Genomic DNA, 23,106 nt, shown 5'->3' on the forward strand with positions numbered 1-23,106 from the left:
ATTTGGGAAATGATTTGTTCACTGTCTTACAGAGAGTAAAGAGATCGGTACCACTCATGTCTGTCTTATCTTAAAACTACAGCAAAGTTGCTAGCTTGTGCCCCTCATGTATTAGCGGCAGTGTCACAGTGCATTTCTTTGAAAACGGTGTCGATGTGTCGCAAGAACTTTACGAGTCTTTGAGGGTGTTGTTGAATGATCTTCTGGGTTTTTCAAACATCGCTCGTTAGTTATTCGTCAGAGAAAAGATGCTTGGCTCTGTGACTCGAAATCTAACGGTCATACATGAGAAGCAAAGACATTAGTTATAATTTCAAAGATTTCAGTTCCGTTCTCTTTGGCGGCACCTATGGCGATAAACTGTAACTGCGGGAGCACACTTCCCAGATATCCAGACAGTGTCGTACGTGTAACGGCCACGGTTGGCTCCGGTTGACACTCTTGATTTTCGGTGATGATCGCTTTCCTTTATAGACTGTTCCTACTGTTTACTCGCAACACTTGCAGAGACCGGAGAAGCCACCGCTTAGCTCCGCCTACCCTATCTGGCAGACCAACCACTGCTGGCTGATGGAAAACGTGTCACTAACTGGGCGCCGCTTGTGATTTTTTAATACTGTAAATTGAAAGGCTTTCATCGGTGGGCCATAGGCTCAATCACCATTGTGTTACCTCATTTGGTGATAGATAGTGACCTAACAGACATTTATTTAAATGAAAATCTTCGAGATGATTACTTTAAGCTACAGCCCTCTGTCACTTAGCTTAGCATAACTACTTGTTCTGAGCGTGATCGATAGAGCGTGTTAATTTGTCACCTTATAAGAGCTTGTATGAGGATTTTCTTACCTTTAGACGGAGCCATGCGAGCTGTTTCCACGTTTCCATTCTTTGTGCTAAGCTAAGCTAATCGGCTGCTGATCGGCTTACCGTACAGACATGAGTGTGGTATCAATCTTCTAATCCAACTCTCAGCAATGAAGCAAGTTAATGTATTTCCCAAAATCTGGAACTATTGCTTTAAGTTTTGTCTATTTGTTAATTATTTTTTCAGTTTATTCAGTTGTTTTATGTCTGTTTTTTATGTTGTATATTGTTTTCATTACATTAATCTCTGACCTACAGGATGTATTTTCTTAATGCTTCACATCCTTTTTCAGATGGCTACGCCTTCTCGCAAGACGAGAACGGAGTGGTGTCTCAGTCGGAGGTCATCAGAGCGTACGACACCACCAAACAGAGGACCAACGAGTGGTGAGCCGCCGGCCAATCTGGTGCCACAGCCGCCGTTTCTACTGGCGACTTTTGAAGCTTAACGGGGCACAAGAGGATGAGGTGCGGGCGTGTGCCTCCAGCACTGAGGGGATTTTGGGACGTTAATTTGAAATGGACAGGGGACAGTGACATAGTTTTGTCTTTGAAAAGGGAAGAAAAAAAAACAAGGAACAAAATGAAAGTGTTCACTATCAGCTGTAGTTGTTTGTCCAGCAGACATGATGAGCGCTGCGCTTTCTTTAGCAGTCTGCTCTCTGAAGTTCTTCACTCTTCTCGCTCACTTTGATGGAGCGAGCGTCTCCTCTCTATTGAAAATCATCTAAAATCATTGAATTAAATTGAACCCTAAACACTGTTAATTAAATCACTGGGCGATGATTAGTTTTAGAGGATTTAAAACTTGTGAAAGATTGCCAAAGAGCAGTCGTGTATACAATCTTCCAAGTACTAGTGAATTGGGAAAACCAAATGTAATCACACTCCTGAGTGTATTCCAGCACTACACGGACCACTTCAGAGCAGACACTTGTAACATTTTAGTTTCTTTTTGCACTTAAGGAGCATCTCTTGTGTAAAGCCTTACATTTGCTCATGCCTTCATCCTTGTTTCTTTATAAACGTTTCTTTCGTTTTTAGTTCCGCTTTTAAAATATGTAGATATCGTGCCTGCTTTTATTTCTTCTTTTTTTTTTTTAAAGAAGTTGCCACCTGCAACCTCCCGTAGTCCCGTCTCCACCGCTTTTTACAGCAGAAGCATTGCTCTCGACAGATAATTGCATTCCACACGTCACTCCTGTCTCAACAATCACAACGGTGCCTACGTAGAACTTTTCCCTCATAGAAGAAGATAAAGACAGCCAAGAGTAGTTTAGCCAGCTAGCTTAGACCAGTGCTCCACACTTACACCCGCTGAAGACAAAAACCACTGTCTCCCCACCACGGTATTGCACTCGTACAATGTGAAAACTACAGAGTGCCTTGTGGCACATGTACAAACTAAGATTTGCTCCTGCAGAGGGGAACTGGACGCTCTCTAACGGTCTCATTGAAGCTCACAGCGGTGATAGTGAATCCCTTAAAATGGAGATTTTATCCTTCTAACATAAGTGCCATTAGCTTAAGGGAAAGTGAAATATTAGCCAGGAACTCCACGACTATATCAAAACTACTTTGTCTCTATAGTTATTTTGTGGATTTGTATTTTTATATTGGAGATGTATGACTTTTGCATTGACTGGCTTTGTAATGAACTGTCACTGTAACTCTTTGTTTCTTCTTCCTCTGATAAAACTGGCAGGATAGAATAGATTGAATGAGGAAACTGAGCTTTCTTAAATGTCTTGTTGTTATTAATATTAATATTGTTACAGCTTGATTTATTTATAATTGACTACTTAATGTCTGTGTAATTGCTTTCTTCTCCCTATGGGAGATCAGATTTCTGACTGTGTGCGACTGCGTGTGTCAGTTTATTGCCTGCATGTGCATGTGCTGTATGTAAGTGTGTGCGCGCGCGTGTGTGTGTCAACTCTACTGTGTCTATGTATGCACTGCATGTCTGTGTCCTCTATGTTAGACTGGGACTTTCTGACTACCCAGTCTTCCTCGTGTGTTTCTTTTATTGTATGAGTGTGAGTGTGCGCGTGCGTGTGTGTGCGTGATGACGCTCGCTCCAGTTGTCCGTCTGCACGACTCCAGGTAAAGCTATGGTGTTCTACTGTGTGCTGATGCATGGCCCTGTACGGGAACGTGTGTGTATGAGTGTGTGTGTTTGTGGTCAAACTCTCGGCCTGGACTGTGAGAGTTATTGATGCTCAGCTCGCTTCGACAGGAGATGTTGCACAAAGCACTCGATGTACCTTTCCAGTAGTGAATCTCTGGTATTCTCTGCTTCAGTATATGATTTCTCTTCAGTGTTTGTAACTTGTTTTCTACACGCAGTGTACCGCTGCTTTACAGGAACGCTCTTTTTGTGTTACGTGAGGGTTTATGATTCTTTTTCTCTGCTGGTCTTTTGGTGTCAACAATTTAACTGGTCGTCATCTTGTCAAAGAGTTTCCAAACTGCTGAATGTGGATGTCGTCATCGTCGTGGAAGGCTTTTGGACTGTTGCTTTCTTTTTCTGGAAAACATAAAAACACACGTTGTTGTCTGTGAAAGTCGTGGGCTGCATGAATGGATAACACAAACTGTTCTCTGAAATGTTAACTGTACTACTTTGATTCTCCCTCGAGTGTTGATCACTTCACAAAAGAGGAAAAAAACGCACCTTTAACTTTTCTGTTGGATATTCGTTTCTTTTCTGTCATTCTGTTCAATGATTGTTCTGCATGTTGGGACTGCAAACTTATAAGTGTTGTCTTTTACTGCCATGAAGGACTACTGAAATAAACTTTACAATCATGGAGGAACTGTGTGTGTGTGTCTGCAGGTTTGTAATCACTGGCTCATCTCGTGTCTGTGTGCGGGGACAAACAGGACATACAGCACAGAGAGAACCTAAACAGGAAGAGGCAGGGAGGAACAAATGATATCAATACTGTCCGTATTTGTTATGATGGCGGGTGCAGACTGTCTGGGATCCCAAACACACAGTGGACTGATCATGTTATACATCCGCATCTGGATTCATTAATCCATTCATTAAGAGACCGCAGTAGACTTTTATCTCATGTTCCTGATTATTAAATAATTCAGGGAGTAGTTTTATTGTTATGTAGCATTTAAGAACATTTTTGGGACATTTATTGTGTCAAAAAGAAACATTTAATCGCTCAAAAATCTTCCAACATTTTTTTTCCAGCTTCTCAAATGTGAGGATTTTCTAATGTCCTGTGAATATCAAAAAACACTACACTGTAAGACATCACTTTGAGCTTTAGGAAACTGTGATCGATTATATGGACCGAACTATAACAGCAGAATCATCAGATCTATAAGTGATTAAAGTAACGCCCATAAGAATGAGATACTTCCTCTGAAGGGTTCTGGACTCAGAGATAGGGTAAGGAGCTCAGAGTGGAGCTGCTCCTCTTTTACATCGAAAGCAGCCAGTTGAGGTGGTTCATCTGATTGGGATGCCTCCTGGGCGCCTCCCTTTGGAGTTTTTTTTCCAGGCACGTCCAACTGGGAGGAGACCCCGGGGCAGACCCAGAGCTCGCTGGAGGGATTATATATCCCGTCCGGCCTGGGAACGCCTCGGGATCCCCCAGGAGGAGCTGGAAAATGTCACTGGGGAGAGGGACGCCTGGGTCACCGCGACCCGGCCCTGGATAAGCGGAGGAAAACTGATGGATGGATGGATAAAGTAAAGCTTAATTTCAGACCTACTTTTGTTTAGCAGCTTCTTCGTAAAAACTCCTTCACCTGCTCACAGCGCAGCCAAACAAGCAAGTGAAGAATAATCACATGGAGAGAACAGCCGGTGTATCTGTTCACACTGTTTGATCCCTTTTTAAACTGATCCGCTCACCGTACTGACCGTAAGACTTGTTCTGAAGATCAGTGCAACCTTGAGCCGCACCGTGTTAATAAGGGAGTTGATGTTCTTGCATTGTTGCTCAACCACAATACAAACTGCAGCATGTGTTACTCTGTTAAAACTCAGTGATGACTGTGATCCATATTTATTTATTACTCATATCAGAACTGTGACATCACATCCTGTTTCAGGGCAGAGTGCAGGGTAGTTTAACTGAGTATTAGTGAAAAACAACCATAAATCATATCAAAGATTCCCTTTTCTAAGTTGAAAATATAATATTACAACGTCAATGTTTTGTTGATCTCTTAACCAGGCCTAGGGTTGCGTGACTCCGAAGATCGGAAGTTGACGACCCGCAAAGAAAGAGGGAAAACTTTTGATGAAACTTGAAGGAAAGAATTTCCATCCTTTGAAATAAGAAGTAATTTTCAGGATTCCTTCCTTTATAGATAACTTGGAAAAGACTCAAGAAACTGTTCCAGGCCTGGCAAAGACCTGAGAGAAGATTTAGGAACTATCACGATGACTTCTTCACAACTTTCCCTTTAATAACCGAAGCGTGGAATCCACAGCAAGTAGACACAAGACACTGGAATCTGCCAAATAACCAATCATGGAGGTTGGATCTCGTGATTGAACAGTGCAGTGATAACAGCTCCGACTTTAGGGAAGCCTGAATGCAGGTTTCATGACGCACTGATTGCCAAGTCTGTTTCACAGTCAGATAACTGGAGAACAGAACTCTCTTTGTGGAGATTCTGCCATACCTGTTGGTGCAACCCAAACCTCTGTTTCTGGGCCGAGTTGTTTTTAACACTGTGACCATGCCACGCTCATTGAACACTGACAATGACGGATCTCAGCGCTGCATTCCTGCTGTGAAGTCTGGCGCAAGAATGAGCGACAGGTAGGGAGCCCGACCGCTCCGGTTTCCTTTCTGTCTGAGCGATGATGAGGCTTCTTTCAGAGCACATACTTTTCTCTTTTCTGTCATTAATCAGACTTTTCGTCACATTAAATAGAGCACAGGAAGGTCATGAGAGACAACATTTTATTTGCTGTAAATTAGGGAATCAATATGACAACCCTGCTCTGGCTATAAGGTCTGTACAGCATCTTTCCCCGCCAAAATAAAATGTCCTTTGTGTATCAGGTCCTCCTCTCCTTTAGAGGCCCTTGCGATTGTCAAAAAACATCTTTTCCCTCGTGTGCAACATTTATTTCAGAGTGAATGTGTCCTTGCTGTCTGTGTTTACAGTATTCCAACTTTTTAGGGAAGTTGTGATGAATCGGGAAAGTTTATCACCTTGTAAAACAGTGTGTATAAAAAATAAAATATGGGCCATTGAGGTCTGTTTACAATATAAGATAAAAGTGCACAACATTCAGCGCTGTATAGATGTTCCTGCCTCTAACAGGTCTGCTTTGTGTCCTGCGATGCAGACGGGGAAACGCCTCAGGCCACACTGTTACACCAAGGCAGCTTTGTTGTACTTTATCCCTCGTCCTCCTGTCGAGCTCTGTGTCCTTTCAGTCGGCCCGGGCCTTCCACCCAAACACCACCAGCTGTGTTGCAGTGTGTTCGTCCTTTCCTGCTCACATCGCACCTTCCAGAAATCTTGTATTCCCTCTGCTGGGAGCCCTGTCAGCTCTGCCCGAAGTCAGCGAAGCCCTTGGCGGCCGTGAAGGCGTCCGGCTGCAGCGGGAAGAAGTACTGCTGCGGCAGGAGGAACCCTGCGCTCTGAGAGGGGTGAGAGGGCTGGTGGAGCTGCAGCTGGGTGTGGGTGGAGGGGTGCTGGATGCCCCCTGACATGGGTGGGGACGTGTACGGGGGAGGTGGAGGTGGAGGAAGAGTCTGAGGGGTCTGGGTGGGGGTGGAGGCCGAGGAGGAGACGGTGGCTGACACCAGGCATCCGTGCTGCTGCTGCTGACCCCCGAGAGAGAACCTCCGCATGGAGCTGCCGCCTCCGGCCGAGCTGGAGCTGGTGGTGGCCGTGCTGGACTGTCTCGACGGGGCGCGGAGGCTCGGAGGAGCCGTGGTCAGGATCATGGGGATGGTTTCTCCCTGGCAGCTGCGCAGGGAGAAGCGGATGGGCTGCTGGGTCGGCTGCTTGGGCCGCAGGCAGGTGCAGCAGTAGACGGCCACCAGAGAGCCGACCACGACGAAGGCAACGAAGATGCTGCCGACCATGAGGAAGGGAACATAGATGGGCTCTGAGGGCGGAGGAAACACGCACAGGTTAGATTGGTAACACAGAAAGTTCATCTCAGTAGGACACCCAAAATAATTTATCTTCTAAGTTTATATTTTAATTGCACAATGACACAAAAATAACACGTTTAAATCAAATATAAAATACAGTATTTCTAACTGGGTAACACTTTCCCCAAACTGCATTATTTACAAGCACTGCATAAACTTTTAATACATGTTTAATTACCAGGTATAAGGTAGTAAGCTTATATGAGAACACTGTAAGTGTTAATTTATGTAAAACAATTTTCAACAATAAAAACTTTATTATTATTACATCTGCTGTTTCACTAAACTGTCACTGATTGTCTGGTTATACTCCAGCCGCAACTTATAGAAGCCACATACATTAATAACACTTCAATCTGTTTACAGCTACACCATAGTGCACTATAAACTTAAATCATTCAATGTTGTGTCATGTTGTGCTCCTTTTGTACAGGGAGCTAAAAGTATAACTTTTTGGTTGGTATATGTTACTACTACTAAACTATTGTTTAATCAGATCATTTCTTAAAAATGATTCATAGTTTTATCAACAAAACTCAACAGACACATTCCTGCTGCACAACACACACACACAGCTCAAGTTACACTCTGTGAAGCCTGTTTAACTTTGGGAGGAAATCAGCTGTTTATTTATTTTGATAAGGCAAAAAATAGGAAATTGCGAGCACACAGAGCTCTCATTCAAATCTGCGGCGCTTATCAGTTTAGGAAATTGAAAGAAAACTTCTGAAAGTGAACTACTGTTAGATAAGTCACCGCTAACAGAGCGTTAATGTGAGTCTGTTTCATGTTTAAAGAGGCCAACGAAAATGAGCCGCCGCCTCATGCTGTTGTGATTACTAAATTAGTGAGCTGTCAGAGTGAATGTGTTTAATATTTGGCAGCACAGTGAGAAGGGGCTTGTGTGAGAAAGTTTGTGTTCACTTTGGAAAATATTCCCACATTTTGATCTGATAAGTTTTACATTAGCGACTGTTTAAAGATGTTTGACGGATATTTGTTAAATGATTGCAGTGAGTTTAGGTCAAATGGAGCCCAGATAAAAACAGGTGCTGATCAAAACTGGGAAATTTGGTTGTTTAATGCTGGAAAAAAAAACACATAAAACATCTTAAAACACCTGAACAGGAGTATAAAAAGGTGGCACAAAACAACTTCTTGTGTAATGTGGATTTTGTTGAATAATGTAGTATACAATTACAGTTGTCTCACAGAAGATACATTTTTAGAGCCAACTTTGTGCACAAAAACTTTTGTAGAACATTTAACCTCTCGTCATTTCATATAACATCAGGCTTAAAACTGCTTTATTGATGTTTCCAGGTGACCTTTGACCTCTCTCTAGAACTACTTTCCTACAGATCAATCAGACTAATAAACATAAATTAGACTAAATATGTGCATGGAGTATCTTGTTACTTCTTTTAATTAAATGTAGGTTAAATACAATTCATTCAAATAAAGTATGTTGTGTATTTGTGATGTTTCTGACAAACTAGTTTTAGTTTTTCTAAAATGCTGCACTTGTAGAAGACCTGAGAAAAGCATTTAAAACCCAAACACAACTTAAAAACACCAAACTCACGCGCTGCAAACTCGGTGTTGTCCACCTCCCTGTCGTTGGTGCAGCTGCCCTGGTCCAGCCGTGCGTCCGCGGCTGCGCAGCAGTAGCGCAGTGAGCAGGAGCCGCAGCACACGGTGGCGTCCGTGGTGTCAAAGTCCTCCGGACACTGGAAGCCATCGTGATAATTCCCATTAGCGTCCAGCCAGCCGTGGCAGTACTCCCCCTGTGCGTCCGATATCCGCAGATTCCAGGTCAGATATCCCAGCAGCAGGCAGCTCAGCAGGCGCACCATCCCCGCGTCCCTGTGGGCTTCGGCTCCCCGGCCAAAGAGTGTGTCAGCCCGGGTTAGAGTCTCGTCATTGAGGCTGGTTCACTGGAAGAGAAGCTGGACCCAAAGAGGTAAAGTTATGTCACCGTCATCTTCCTAACATCCAGACCGCTTCGAGCCAAAAAAGTTGCCAAATTGCCCAAAACTCCTTAATTGAATCTTCTTTAGTAGCTTTTTACAAACAAAACATCAATGAACTTTCTTCTCATGCGAACATGTGAGAGTGAAACAATCCTCTCCGGGCTTCTCTCTGTTTTCCCTCTAAATCGACTCCCTCCTGAGGTCGTGTGTCGGTGTTGGAGCAGAAGTTGTGCGCCCACCTCACTGGAGGTCTGCTGCTTTTGTGACTCTGGCGGTGTACGCGCGTACGTAAACCCCCTTAACTGAACGTGCGCGCTCACGAAGTTGAAGCGGTGCCAAGTAGTCAAAGCCGTGAATGCTCAAATAACATGCATAAATTATCCTAATTAGCTTATTCTGCATGAGAGAAAACCCAAGCGCAGAATAGGTAGGCTACTAAACACAATGTTATTAATTTTTTTTGAAGATAGATACTCTCGAAATGCCGTTTCAGCTGGACTTTAAGTAGTGAGGTTTTTTCTTTTAACAAAAAAAATCATCCTGTTTTGTTTTCATGTGTCACTCACTTCAAATATTTGCCCTGGAAAATGTAAACAAAGGCAGCGTGTAGTTAATCACTGTGTCTGACACCTACCCCCGCCAGCGTTTTCAGGCATTAAAAATTACTATATAGAAATAATCAATCTTGTCGCTCATGGTCTGGTTTGCTTTTGTACGTCATATAGAGTAATCAGAATTAATTTCAGCCTGTTTCATAAGCAGCGAAAAAGTCCTCACAGGAGCTTTAACTAGCCTACATATTTGTTTGTAGTCAGTTTTATTCCTGGGCAAACACAAGGTTGAACATAAAAATGAGTTAGCCTTCTAAGCTAACTGATTTATTTAGCATTTATTTGCTGTTTTTTTCCTGTTGCAAAGAGATTAAAGTCTTTGACAAATTAGCAAAGAAACCCAATCTTAGCTAAAACATTGTCTTGTTTGTTTATTAAAGCCAGAGACAGTAACACAGGGTCACTGTGATGCATGTAGGTGCCTAACCTAAATAGATCTGGAGCTCATTCAAGTAGAGAAAGAAGCTAATTTAAATGCTATGCAGAAAATGCTTGTTGATTTGGTGGTTAATGAAAAAAAACATTGAAAACATAACATTGTAGTCATATCAATATTTGTATTCAGGCTATACATGTATCCTCTATCTTTCATTGCAAGCTTACACAGCCTTCTTTTAGTTTTATGTCAGCAGCAGGTTGTTATCCTCCATCTAGCAAATGTTGTTTGTTACCTATTGATGTAGCTCCCCCTTGTGGCGGTGCAAACTTTTATGCCTGCAGGCTAGACAGCTGCTTCACCAGCCTAAAGATATCTAGATATACTTAAGATCGGCTCTCGAACATAAAGGTAAGTGCTGACTGAAATTATGGACTTTTCACTTTTTTTTCTGAAAAAGGAAAACATTTGGATACAACGACTAAAGCGTTCAGATTATAATTCTGGACCATACGCAGTTATTCCATTTTATTTAATCAATAGTAATTATTTGGAATTGACATTAATTAGTATTTCGAGAAATCAAAGATAAATAATATGCAGCGATGAAAGTACTTATAGTTGGACTAGCCTATTTGCTCGCTTTAATCTCTGTGTTGAGCTTTTTCTTTCATTTGCTCTTTTGATGCTTTTAGCTCAGTAGCAAAATGGCCTCTGCCTTTTCATTTGTCGGATTTCGTTGTGCTTTTTTTTTTCTTTTTTTTTTATATTTCACATTGTACAACTGCTCTAGCGCCCCGTTGTTCTCAGTGAGGATGGCGTGGCTACAAAGGAGGCAGGCAGCGGCGCACAAGTCCCGCCTGTATTCCCCTCCGGAGGAGTCTCAGTGTCGGCGCTCCCGACTGGGGATTGGCGCGGCGGCGTGTCAGTAAATGAGCCCTCCCTTCACACAGTGTGTATGAGGGGAAACCAAGCCAGACAGTGACGGACCTGACCCCCCCAGTTATCAGCTTCCTGTCACACCAGCACCGAGCCGGAGCTCTCCGCCGCGCTGTGACACCTGCCCGGGATGGAGGGAGAGATGCAGCCCGCAGATGAAGGGCCCTGCGTCCCTAAAATGTGCAGACAGCAGCGGGGTCCGTACAGCACCCTAAAAACCTTCCAGAGCAGGCGCTGGGCGGGCAAGTCGCGCTTTGACAGGTCCAGTGTAGTGGAAGTGCCTCTGTTTGGCGACGGGCATCACTTCACTTTCCATCCCGAGCAGACACACCATTTCCAGCCACACTATCACCAACCCCACCACCAGCAGGAGCGTCTGCAGCAGCTCCACCACAGCAGCGTCGCTATCAGCAGCAGCCAGCAGCATCACCAGACTCCCCAGCAGCAGCAACAGCAGCATCGCTTCCCATGTGAGAGCAGGCCCAGCAGCAGGGTCCCGACGTCCACCTCAGCGCCAGCGGGCAGCGTGGCGGCCGTAGCATCTTCTGGTACCCGGGAGGGGCGCTCCAGCGGCGGCAGAGCGGAGCCGAGGTTCTCCCCTGACTGCACCTATGGGATCAGTTCAGGTGGGTCTGAAACTTGTGAAGAGTGAGTGATAAGAGTCACACCTGCTCTGGTTTAGTAATGTTATTTATCTGGGTATTGAGACTTTTTCTCACCATAAGTCCTCAGATTTTCCTGATTCTGGTGCATATTTTATTTGTTTTAACCAGAAATATGAGAATAAAGCGCCTCCAGAAACTTGGAGGGAAGGCAAAACAATATGTCATTAGAGGCACGCATCTCTTTTGTTTCCTCTTCATCACCTGATCTTCATGTTTTTGTTCCTTCCTCTTTTTCTCCCTGTCTGCAGTGATTGATTTGCTGCTGTAATGAGAGCAGTCATGATTGAATCTCCAGTGAGCATGTGCTAAAAATGACATTGGGTAATTGTCTGTCCATGTGTGTGAGTGCGTGTGTTTACTTGTGTGTTTTTCCGCATGTGTTTGTGCGTGTGTGTGTGTAAGAAGGGCCCGCACAGTCTCCAGTTGAAACACATTGTTCATTTCTCCTCCTCAGCTGCGGTTCATTAGAGGGGCTGTTCATGCTCAGGGAGAAATGTGTTCCCCGTGTGGAGGGCGGGTCCATGGGAACCAACAGTAAGATGAAAGAACCTCATCCTGGCTGTTACAAAATTAAACATTAGACATCTCATCCTCTAATCAGGTTATAATCTCTTTCACCGCTGGCAACAGATGCTCAGTTTGCAGCTGGATGTTGTTGCATCAAAGTGTTCAGTGCGAGCTCGGGTTGCACTCTCTTACCGGCAATCACAAATGTGTGCTTTAAAAACTACAGGTTTGATCTAAAAATAGGCGTAAGCATCGTATCTTTAACCCACTTTAATCTGTGAAAGCAGGCCTGATTTATTGTAAGTGTCAGGTTTCAAGTGATGCTGACCCATTGTTTGCACCCGTTCTGGCCTGATTTCACTCGTGAAATAATCACATTAAATTACATTTTCCCTGCTCCAATGAATCTGCCCGTATCACACAAGATGTATCATCTAATCCCTGCTAAACGTGCCGTGCATTTTTCTCTGATAATGGCACATCAAAGTGCTTTTATCTGCTCGATGAGAGCAACTTAATGTCCCTCTCATGGCTAAAAAAAAACAAGCCAAAAACTTGATGTCCTTCTCATGAAGACAGACCCTGGGATCCAGCAATCAGTCGAGCGCACAATAACACAAATTGCATTGAGGAGCCTTTCCCAAAGAGTTGTGATTAAAATAAATGGGGCTCATAAATTTGCCTCTGCAGAGCGTGTTGTTTTTAATGAAATTTTATGAGGCTCTCAGACTGGTGAGAGAAGAGAGGAGGGTGGGGGGGGGGGGTTGTGTGAGGGGGGTGCAGGGCGAAGGCGAACGATATCAGATACATCTCGACGGGTAAACAGAGACAGCACGCATATTAATAAATGCGACACATCTGCGCCAGGCTGATAGACACGTCTGAGCGAGTGGCAACGCAGCAGTGGCCGCCTGGAACTCATTTTGCCTGTGTGTATGTTTCTGTGTGTGTGTGTGTGTGTGTGTGTGTGTGTGTGTGTGTGTGTGTGTGTGTGTGTGTGAGGATAGTGGACTCATAATCATTACATGGAGGTATGTGTGAGATCATCTCATTGAGACGTGCTCAGACTACCAGGGAAACTATACACTGAGGCAGTTTCTGGACAATAAGTCTGCTGATTTCCTCTTCTCGCCTACGGTTGGTCACAGCAGATTTACTGTCACTTTACAGTTTATTGACATCTGAATAAATCAGCATAATCAGGCTGACATTTCTATGAACGGAGAAGCAAACTGTATGCTACTGCAAAGGAGAGCTGTGCCATAATATGACAAACCAAACCCAGAGTCACTCTTATTGTTTTCTCTGTATATGCTGTGTTCCTGTAGTTAACTCAGTATAACAACCAAGTGCTGGACTTCTATTTTACTCCAGTATTCCTGTTTTCTTCTGCTTTCTGCTTCTTCTTCTTCACAGGAAAATATTTTCGGCTGCACACAAGTTATGTGTCAAAGGGCTGTGCATACATAAAACACTAATGAGCAACATTACCGAAGTATAAACGTGTTAAAAAGTGGCGTTCACTATTATATTGTATAAACCAGTGGTTCTCAACTGGTCTAGCGTTGGGACCCACCACTAGGGATGCACGATATTAGATTTGTTGCCGATATCCGATATGCTGATATTTTACAACTCATTTAGCTGATTACCGATACCGATATCACCGAAGCTGAGCAGTTGCATTGCAAACAGCAGTTTTGATATCTATTTCGGACACTTTGAAAAACTTCCACACCACGGACATTTTGGCTTCTAACTCTCTCATGCTGCAGGTAGACACACGTGACGTCATCACGCTGCGCCGCCCAGGTCTTCTTCTCACCGGGGACATTGCGCCGAGGTCGGGCATTTAATCAAGTATGCAGCAGCCCATTATTTTATCGGTTAATTACATCGGCGTGTTGGCCGATATCCGATAGTTAATTTTTAAGCCGATATCGGCCGATACCGATAACGTGCTGATAATATCATGCATCCCTACCCACCACCTCCTTAATGAAAACATTTTTAAACCACTGAAATGTATTTCATGAAAAATGCTTGCTGAGACGGAAAAACTTTCCCGTGTGTCAACATCACAAAACATCACAGTATAATAGTCAACTAAAACATCCAGCAGGTACCATTCCCTCTACAGTTCATTCAATCCACCGCTGTATTTCAACAGAAATTAACTAAAAAAGCGAAACATAAATGCAACCGCTGTCGGGCTCATCAAGTTTTAAGAATGTAAATGTAACTTTAGCTGGGATTAGCCAACCAGTGGATACATGGAGTGCAAATACGCTACACTACTACTGCAAGCGCACCATAGGAAACCCATGTCCTTCAAAATAAAAGCGCAGCATAGACTTTTTGCCACAACCTGTTTTTTTTTTTCAGACCATATACCACTGAAAACAACTCCACGACCCACTTTTGGGTCCCGACCCAACAGTTGAGAACCACTGGTAAAAACTAAGTTTCTTTGGAAATATATAAAAGGTGTGGTTAAATACAACAATGCAGACTGTGCACATAAAAGTCATTCAAACTATATAATTAAGCTTATGCAATATCATGCAATCCTAAAAAAAAGAGTCAGCAGCCCACAACCTTTTGGGCTCTTTAAAGCAGTTGTTTTAGATGTCTTTGAGTTGTCCGTAGATGCATTGAAGAAATTCTCTTCTAAACTTTTGAGTCCTAAGAGTAAAATGATCTAATTGTTCACTAATGAAAGTAATGTTTAGGAAACTTTGTGTCTTCTTTTCTACCCCATTAATCATCTCACAACCCTTTTGATTTATTTACTGACCCGATCTTGACCCCTGGGTCGGGGGAGCAGAGGACTGAATTAACAACATGTAACGTTTTAAAACTAGCTCCAGTTACACAAGGAAAATGCTGCCTATACATTGACCGATATACACCGATCAGCTATAACATTATGACCACTGAATGGTGAAGTGAATAACATTGATTATCTCGTTACAATGGCACCTGTCAGTGGGTGCGATATGTTAGGCTGCAAGTGAACAGTTGGTCCTCAAAGTTGACGTGTTGGAAGCAGGAAAAATGGGCAAGCGTAACGATGTGAGCGACTTTGACAACTGGGTCAGAGCGTCTCCAAAACTGCAGCTCTGCAGTGGTCAGGACCAAAAGTGGTCAAAGGAAGGAACATCAGTGAACTGGCGACAGGGTCATGGTACAGCCAAGGCTCATTATGGGGCCAGATCTCAATCCAATCGAGCATCTGTAGGATGTGTTGGACAAACAAGTCCGATCCATGGAGGCCCCACCTCCTCCAACTTAAAGGACCAACTTCTAGAGGTCTAGAAGAGTCCTTGCCTCAACGGGTCAGGGCAGTTTTTGCAGAAAAAGGTTCCTACATCATATTAGGCAGGTGGTCATAATGTTATGGCTGATTGGTGTATATTGATATATTGAAAAACAACCTGTTAATGTCATGTATGGTAATATAATAGTCACAGGAGGTAAACACTGGAGTGACCCTGTGTTTTGGATCTTTCTGTTTCCATTCCCTCCTCCTGGTAACCCAATCAAGACCGTGTAATATAAAAGCTCCAGAACAGCCACTGAATAGATCTTGAGATTGTTTCTTCAACAGCTGTTTTCAAGGTCAAAAATTAACCTTGAACTTAAATGTGAACCAAACAAACTCCGGTGATTCTTTAGCGATGACCTGCAGACTAAAGTTCATCATCAGTGTCTGACCTCCTCATCTTCCCTCTCTGCTGCAGAGAATCGTCTCATCCTGGATGCCTTCGCCCAGCAGTGCAGCCGAGTCCTCAGCCTCCTCAACAACGGCCGTCTCCTTGAGCCCTCCTCCTCTTCCTCCTTCAACTCGAACATCAAGCTGGAGGACGGTCCAGGGGAGGTTCAGAGCCTTCACTGCTCCAAACCTGAGGAGAGCTCCTCCACCACAGACCCAGAGGAGGAGGCCCAACAAAGCCATTTGAACCAACAACAGACCTCCGCTGTACTCCGCATCTTCACGGACTCCCTACAGAACTATCTGCTGTCAGGGCCTCCGCAGCAGGAGCAACATCTGGCTGTGAGTCTGGAGGAGGAGCAGTGTCCGTCAGCAGAGCCCGGGTCAGGGGTGTCCCCTCCCAGACACGGCCTGGGGGGCTGGGGTTCGCCGACTCCGTCAGAGTCGTACGGCCACCCGTCGTCCACGCTGCCTGAGGAGGAGGAGGAAGAGGAGAACTGCTGTCCACGCTGCCTGGAGCTGGAGCAGGAGGTGCTATCTCTGCAGCAGGAGAACGAAGAGCTCCGCAATAAGCTGGAGAATTTCCCAGGTGCGGTAATCAAAGCAAGGTCTTTCTGTTTATTCTTTGAGAGGGGTCAAAGTTTAATATTTGAATTCACATTCTGCTGATACAGAATGAGTAATTCAGGGAACACTGTTGTTTTCTAACCGCTCTGAAACACTAACGCCCTCTTGTGGTTTGACGCTGCCGGAGTATGTTTAGTTTTTTTCACTACAGCGCGTCGCCCAGCCGGTAAAACATCATCGACATGAGTGAACACAGCATGAGCGGTGGAAACACGAGTTTATTAACACCACTAAGTTCGTATCCTTATTCGTTGAAATGAAATCCGTGCTAACGGGCTAGCTGTTGTTGTAGCGGCTAAACTAGCATGTTGCGACACCGCTTGTCTGCGCTGAGTAGATGTGCAGAGGGTTGAAACAGCCGTGCTCTGACAGCCAGGTTTCGTTTGCTGATTACTGTGATTATATAACAACTATGCCTGCATTCATACTGCTCAATTCCGATTTTAGGATTTTTTGGCATCACTGTTCATATCTATTTTAGAATGTGACCAAGGTAAGATTTCAATGTGAACAGAAAACGATTTAAAAAAGACACGTGCACAAACAACAATAGACGTCAAAACATGGATGGCTCTCGGGCGTTTGGACTTTGGATGTGCATAAACTTTTGTGCTAGAAAGCGACGTCTCCATCAGAGACGGGCAAAACGGACAAGAGCAGCAAAGGCTTTACCTTATCTGCAACTCTTCAGTTGCGGCATGAGCCTTATGGTTTTTCATTGGATAGAGGCATTTCCCCAAACAGCAATTAAATCTGCTATTTCGTCTCTCCACTGCTGCGTGCTGTTGTCCTCCATGGTCAAGCTGAAAAAGGAAGTCTTCTTCTTCTTCTTCTTCTTCTTCTTTAGAATCACTCCTGGAAATGTGCGTATTACCAAGGCAACGCGGACGAATTCCGATTTGAGTGTTCAAACACAAGTCTCATGCGGGTCGCATGTTTTGGATTCTGATTCAATACCACATATTGAAGTAGTCCAATTCTGAATTAAAACATGCGACATCATGCAACTTTTTGCAAGTCCATGCTGTATCCGTGCCAGCAGTTTTAAAAAGTAAACACGGGAAGCAAAATAGTGCATTTACATGGCTACATCCAGCTAGCCAAGCCTTTCTGGTGAACCAGTTGCGAGAAAATACCCTGGTGTAGGTTTTACCTTTTTCACTCGCTTGTTGGTTGATTTTAATATCTGGCTGATCCAGTCCAGTTTCTTTAATCCGTAATTTTTCACTTAAACTTCTCCTCTCGAACGGACTTTGAAGAAGAGAGCGTACAGAGTTGTTTGCGGTGTCAGCGTCCATCATTGTCATTTCCATCAGTCACAGACTGATCAGACTTCAACCACAGAGACTAACAGAATTTACCTGAAGGGCAATTTCAGAATCGCCCTTCAGGGATTATTTTCTACTCGTCACTGCTTTAGGGACGCTGGAAAAGTGCCCATAAAGCAGAGACGAGTAGCCTAACGCTTGTTTCCCACATTTCCAATGAACATTAATTAATGTATATATTTTTTGTATATATACATATATATATTACGTATTTAAATACGTAATTCTGTTAACATTAGTCTTTTAAAATAAAATAAATAAAAATCAAAACACACTCTCCACTAGGGAGGGCGGCTCCCTAGCGCCCTCTATTGGCCAGCCGCCGCTGATCGTTAAGTATGGAAAGATGAGATGCGTCCCTGTGATGTTTGGATAGTTAGTTTACTGCGTCCCTTTAGATTTTAATGCGCCAGAGACGCTGGACACGTACCTAGCAACATCACCAGGTCTATATTTAAAAATACAAAAGCAGTAATGATAGTCACTTGGACCACCCTGCGCCTGGCACCGCCTAACCAAGGTATTGCGGTTACCGTCACAGCCCTAGTCCCACCGCGTGCTGCCAGAACAGCTTCAGTGATTCTTCATGTCTCTGGAGAGTTTAAAGATAGATGAACACTCGTCTTCTCAAAGTTATTCCTCATTTGATGTCGGTCAGATTTTGTGTTTTTGGGCCCCTCTAACTAAAGCGTAGTGTTGCAGTTCTAACACTCAGTTTCAGAGAACCAATGCTCACTCAATCATAGCTCAGTTTGGGGGAACGGTCTTATTAGCATCTATTTTTGTTAACCTTTCTGCTCTCCCCGAAGCTTTCTGAGCTCCCCTGTGTCACATCAACCTAATTTGCACCAAAGCTTCTCATTTTATCTGCGTGTTGAAGATACTGAACACGATCTCAGTTTGAAATAAGACAGTAGCGCCATAATGATCTTTTAAAGAGGAAAGAAAATGCTGCAGGATTATTATTGTTTAATGATACAGCAGATGGGCCGCCTGTTAGCTTGCAGGGTATGTTTAATAATGTGTTTGTATTATTCCTCACGTTATCTCGTGCTTCCTGCAGTTCCCTGTCAAAATGTGCTCGACTACTTCAAGACTGTTCTTGAGTTTAACAACCAGCTGGTCCAGCCGCTGCCGGAGGAGCAGCTCACGGAGGTGAGGAAACCTGCACATTATTCACAGCTATTTAAAACACGTATTATACGAAGCATATGTTACGGTGTGAAATATCAGATCTGATGCATTCTTAATATAATCTCTCCATTGTGTTAATTGTACAATTAATTGGTGTGAAAATGTGCAGTTAAGGAAATATTTCTCTCTGCAGGAAGAAGAGCGGCAGACGGTCTTTGAGGTTGGTGTTTCATTTCAGACTTTCATTATTTCTTTTTTAAGGACATAAATAATTTCACTGAACGTTTTGTTCGTTCTGTGGAACCTTCAAAAATTATGACAAATTTGGAGTTAAAGTAAATATCCATGTGAGGCCACATGAGGACTTAAACCATGGTGTAATAAACCCTCCCTCACTGTAGTCCTCCTCCTCCCTGCAGGGCAGCAAACAGCTCCTGGAGAACTACCCTCTCTTCATCACCAACAAACAGTGGGACGAAGCCGTCAACTCCTCGAAGAAAGACGGCAGACGGCTGCTGCGTTACCTGATCCGCTACGTCTTCACCACGGACGAGCTGAAGTTCTCGTGCGGTTTGGGCAAAAGGAAGCGTTCGGTCCACTCAGGAGATCCAGGCCTGGAGAGGCGGCCGCTCAACCCCGTCAAAGTCAGCTGCCTCAGAGGTACGCGGCCAGAATCAGCCTGCATATCCATCACGTGTCAGTCTGCTCAATTTAAGTCAGAAACATTGTTGGAACTCCCACGCTGAATTAATCCTATGACACGTATTAAAACATGAATCTGTGTTGTTAGACAAAACCATGTTATGACCTTCAAAGCACATACACTGAGCTTGTTGTTCTAGGCACACGATAAATGCTTGTCCAATATTAACTCTGTTTGAGTCCCTACCAACTTCTACTAACTTCTATAATATCTGGCTCTTCAGCTGCTAAATGCTCCACTGTGTGCACCATCTAGTTGCTGAAGAGGAAGTGCACAGTAGTTTTAAAAACAAAACAAAAAGCTGTCCTGCTGCAACCCAAAAACTATGAGAGCCGTTAGAATGAACCAAAACCTGTAACATTTTGTGCTGGAGGGTTAAAAGATGAGATTTTCTTTATACAGCACCATTAAGTCGAGGAGAGATGCAGAATAAAGTAATAAGCTTTTTCTCATCACCATAAAAGACCCCTTTCACATCATTTCATAAATTTTTATTATGAATATCAAAAATAACCAATCAAAAGGCAGACTCGGGAGCTGCACAGTGGTGCATGCATTTGTTCCCATCTGGTACTCCAGCTTCCTCCCACAGTCCAAAGACGTGCCCGTCAGGTTCATTGGTGAATCTAAACTGCCCGTAGGTGTGAGTGTGAGCGTGAAAGGTTGTCTGTCTCTGTGTGTCAGCCCTGTGATTGACTGGCAATCATTCCAGGGTGTACCCAGCCTCTCGTCCAATGACAGCTGGGATAGGCTGCAGCCCCCCGCGACCCTGAGCAGGATAAGTGGTATAGATAATGGATGGAAGGGAGATCAGGTGTCTTTCATACAGGTCTCACAAATAGGTAGGTTCTAGGTCTGGAGAAAGAAAGATCAGATCTATGTAAAGTTAAGTTATGTAAACGATAATTTAACCCTCAAAATTATCCGTCGAACCCTAGTCAGTATGAAGGCTTATTTTAAATTTCAGTAAGTAAAGGTGTACGTGTATTTTCTTGCCAGAGTTCATCCGGATGCACTGTGCCTCAAACCCGGACTGGTGGATGCCCTCAGAGGAGCAGATCAACAAAGTGTTCAGCGACGCCGTCGGTCACGCTCGTCAGGGCCGGGCCGTCGGCACGTTCCTGGGCAGCAGCGGCAGCAGCACCAGCAGCCTCTACATGGACGGCTTTGACGGACACCTGTCACAGGACGAGCTGTATTTAAAAGGCTGCCAGAACGGCCAGTCGGACTGAAGTTAAAGAGGAAATTTAAAGACGATTTGCCGGAAATGTAGCTGTACAACAACATATCCCAAAACACTGACCTTATCCTGTCACTTTACACGGTGAAGAAAACATTCCAGACATTTCTCACAGAATACTACAGTCCCTCTGAAGCACTTCCTGTTTCAGTTTGTAGCTTTTATCTGCCATTTTTATACCTTTGATTTTGTCTAAAGGGTGTTTTAAACACAACATTTTAGTCTTCCATTTGCTACTTTTTCTATGATTTCATGTTTGGAGCAGTTATGTCACTATTAGAGGAATATTTATGGCATTCCAGTGAATTTTTCCACAATTTATATGCATATCTTAAAGCTTTTTCTGTTAATGTTAGAGACTTTATTATAGCCATCACTGACACTGACACCCTCCATCACGAGACGTAGCATTTAATATGTTTCTGCAAAGTCCTGCGTCACTGGCAAAGCGCCTTTACTTGCAGCCTTCCTGCAGGAGTGCCTCTGAGAACGTTACCTGTAGTCTCGCACTTTGTTTGGTTTCCTAATTCGAGTCGATTCCGACGTGTCAACTTTTATTTGTGAAGAAGAAAGGTGCTCTCAAAAAGCAAGGCTTTACAGTGTGCTTAAATGCAGCTTCCCTTGGGTTTAAAGAGATTTGGGTTAAAGCCGAACGATGATTTTAAAAAGCAGATTTCAGAATATGCAACTTAAAGAGACTCACAGACACTCTGTGTTATATCCACAAGTTTTATCTAATAATTTAAAGTGGTAATCTCAAAGAGCTCAGTTTAGTTCTTTTTGGCGTCATCTATGGTGATACACAGTAATTGCGGGAGCACACCGCCCAGATATCCAGACGTCCACGGTTGGCTCCCTTTGTAACGGTTGTAACTCTTGATTTTCCTCTCTGATGGTCGCTTTCCTTTTGAGACAGTTTGTCTTCATCTGAGCGTTGAGTTTCTTTCTTTTTCTTTAGATTTTCACTTATTTTTGAAGTTGTATCTGTAGTCATCGATCTTTTCTTTGTTTGTTCAGCCATACTAGATTACTAACTCGCAACGCTTGCAGAGAGCGGAAAAGCAGCTGCTTAGCTCCGCCTACCCTCTCTGGCAGACCAACCACTGCTGGCTGATGGAAAACACGTCACTAACTGGGCGCCGCTTATAAAGTCGCACCAGACAGCCAGTCTGTAACACTGCAAATGCAAAGGCTTTCATCAGTGGGCCAAAGGCTCAGTCACCATTGTGTTACCTCATTCGGCGATAGAATTAACAGACGTTTATTTAAATAAAAATCTTCGAGATTATCACTTTAACTTGCTCTCCTGTTACACTTCATCCAAAGTTTTAATTCTTGAGATATTAACAGTACAATAATCTGCAAATGAGGTCTTATGAATTTGTTTACGATATTGTTTGTTGCAGTGAGATGATATTGATCTTCATCCATAAAATGAAGATCTTTTCATTATTTTAAAGCAGACAAAAATAGTTATATGCCAATTTCTGCACTTTATTTGCTCTGTTATAGATTATTTGATTCATCCTGATGCAAAAAGTCTAGTATACGTCCAACTGCAATCTATTGCAATTAACATTCCTCTCTCTGCATCAGCAGGACGTCTTTCTGACTCAGGATGAATGAAGATTTTTGTTTAAGGCAGCTGCCATATAGAAATGCCTTACACCTGATTCAAGATGTCCACAGTATCAGTCATGTTATCACAATGTCTGTTGTCACTGTCTGAGCTAGGAGTTACAAAGCTGACAGGAAATATCCAATTCTAAATGATGCTGTTAAAAAAAAAACAAGCACTTATTTCTTTTCTCTTACGTGCACTTTTTTCCTGTCTCACAGTGACCACAGCCGTCCACTCAGAGGTCGTGTAACTTTGCATATATCTGTTTCGGTTCTCAGTAACTTCACTCCACGACACTGTTTTCTACGTTTGAATGTACCAGATTTCCTCGGTCAGTTTGCCACGTTCGACAGTGCTGTGTAAATGTGTAATATAAAGTACAGTATTGTGTGAGGTGTCTCTCTCTTTAAAAGCCAAGTAGAAAAGTGCCACAGAAACCTTAAACAGTCGGATTCTGTCGTTGTGTTGCTGTTCTGAATGTGAGCGTTTATTTGTATTTACTCCTCAAAATGGCTGTTATCAACACTGTGAAACATCGGTAGGATTTCTACAAATCTAAAGCTTCTGTTGGTTCTATTTATAATAAATAAAGTAAGCACTGAAGCTGAAATATGAATGGATTATTGAGGCTATATCACTGTCACG

The 23,106-nt window shown here is 43.5% G+C and overlaps 3 protein-coding genes across 6 annotated transcripts in view; 2 read left to right on the forward strand and 1 right to left on the reverse strand.

Annotated features, from left to right (window-relative positions):
• atp8a1 (ATPase phospholipid transporting 8A1) overlaps positions 1–3,686 on the forward strand; it is a 114,231-nt gene extending 110,545 nt beyond the window's left edge. For all 4 annotated transcript variants that reach the window (XM_069669195.1, XM_069669196.1, XM_069669197.1 and 1 more), the window contains one exon: positions 1,161–3,686. In XM_069669195.1, coding sequence (XP_069525296.1) covers positions 1,161–1,258 — 98 coding nt within the window. In that variant the 3' untranslated portion in view covers positions 1,259–3,686. The remainder of the gene's footprint in view (positions 1–1,160) is intronic.
• A 293-nt stretch (positions 3,687–3,979) lies between these two features.
• On the reverse strand, positions 3,980–9,217 carry shisa3 (shisa family member 3). The gene is made up of 2 exons (XM_069670025.1): positions 8,608–9,217; positions 3,980–6,973 (listed from the first exon to the last, which is right to left on the reverse strand). Exons 1-2 carry the CDS (start codon positions 8,876–8,878, stop codon positions 6,405–6,407), a joined length of 840 nt encoding a protein of 279 aa, XP_069526126.1. The 5' UTR covers positions 8,879–9,217; the 3' UTR covers positions 3,980–6,404.
• Positions 9,218–11,051: 1,834 nt separating this feature from the next.
• LOC138598455 (BEN domain-containing protein 4) lies at positions 11,052–23,071 on the forward strand. Its single transcript, XM_069670245.1, has 6 exons — positions 11,052–11,547; positions 15,837–16,397; positions 18,827–18,918; positions 19,091–19,117; positions 19,317–19,557; positions 20,600–23,071. Exons 1-6 carry the CDS (start codon positions 11,052–11,054, stop codon positions 20,830–20,832), a joined length of 1,650 nt encoding a protein of 549 aa, XP_069526346.1. The 3' UTR covers positions 20,833–23,071.
• Positions 23,072–23,106: the final 35 nt, after the last annotated feature.

Source organism: Semicossyphus pulcher, unplaced genomic scaffold (assembly GCF_022749685.1).
Source record: "Semicossyphus pulcher isolate SPU_LCO1_2020_fin unplaced genomic scaffold, fSemPul1.0.p SCAF_2, whole genome shotgun sequence".
Lineage (NCBI taxonomy): Eukaryota > Metazoa > Chordata > Actinopteri > Labriformes > Labridae > Semicossyphus > Semicossyphus pulcher.

Coding starts and splice junctions, on each gene's coding strand:
- shisa3 (XM_069670025.1), bottom strand. CDS start 8,878: ATGGTGCGCCTGCTGAGCTGCCTGCTGCTGGGATATCTGACCTGGAAT. Junction 6,974..8,607: donor CAACACCGAGTTTGCAGCGC/GTGAGTTTGGTG, acceptor CTCCGCCCTCAG/AGCCCATCTATGTTCCCTTC.
- LOC138598455 (XM_069670245.1), top strand. CDS start 11,052: ATGGAGGGAGAGATGCAGCCCGCAGATGAAGGGCCCTGCGTCCCTAAA. Junction 16,398..18,826: donor TAAGCTGGAGAATTTCCCAG/GTGCGGTAATCA, acceptor TGCTTCCTGCAG/TTCCCTGTCAAAATGTGCTC. Junction 19,118..19,316: donor AGCGGCAGACGGTCTTTGAG/GTTGGTGTTTCA, acceptor TCCTCCCTGCAG/GGCAGCAAACAGCTCCTGGA.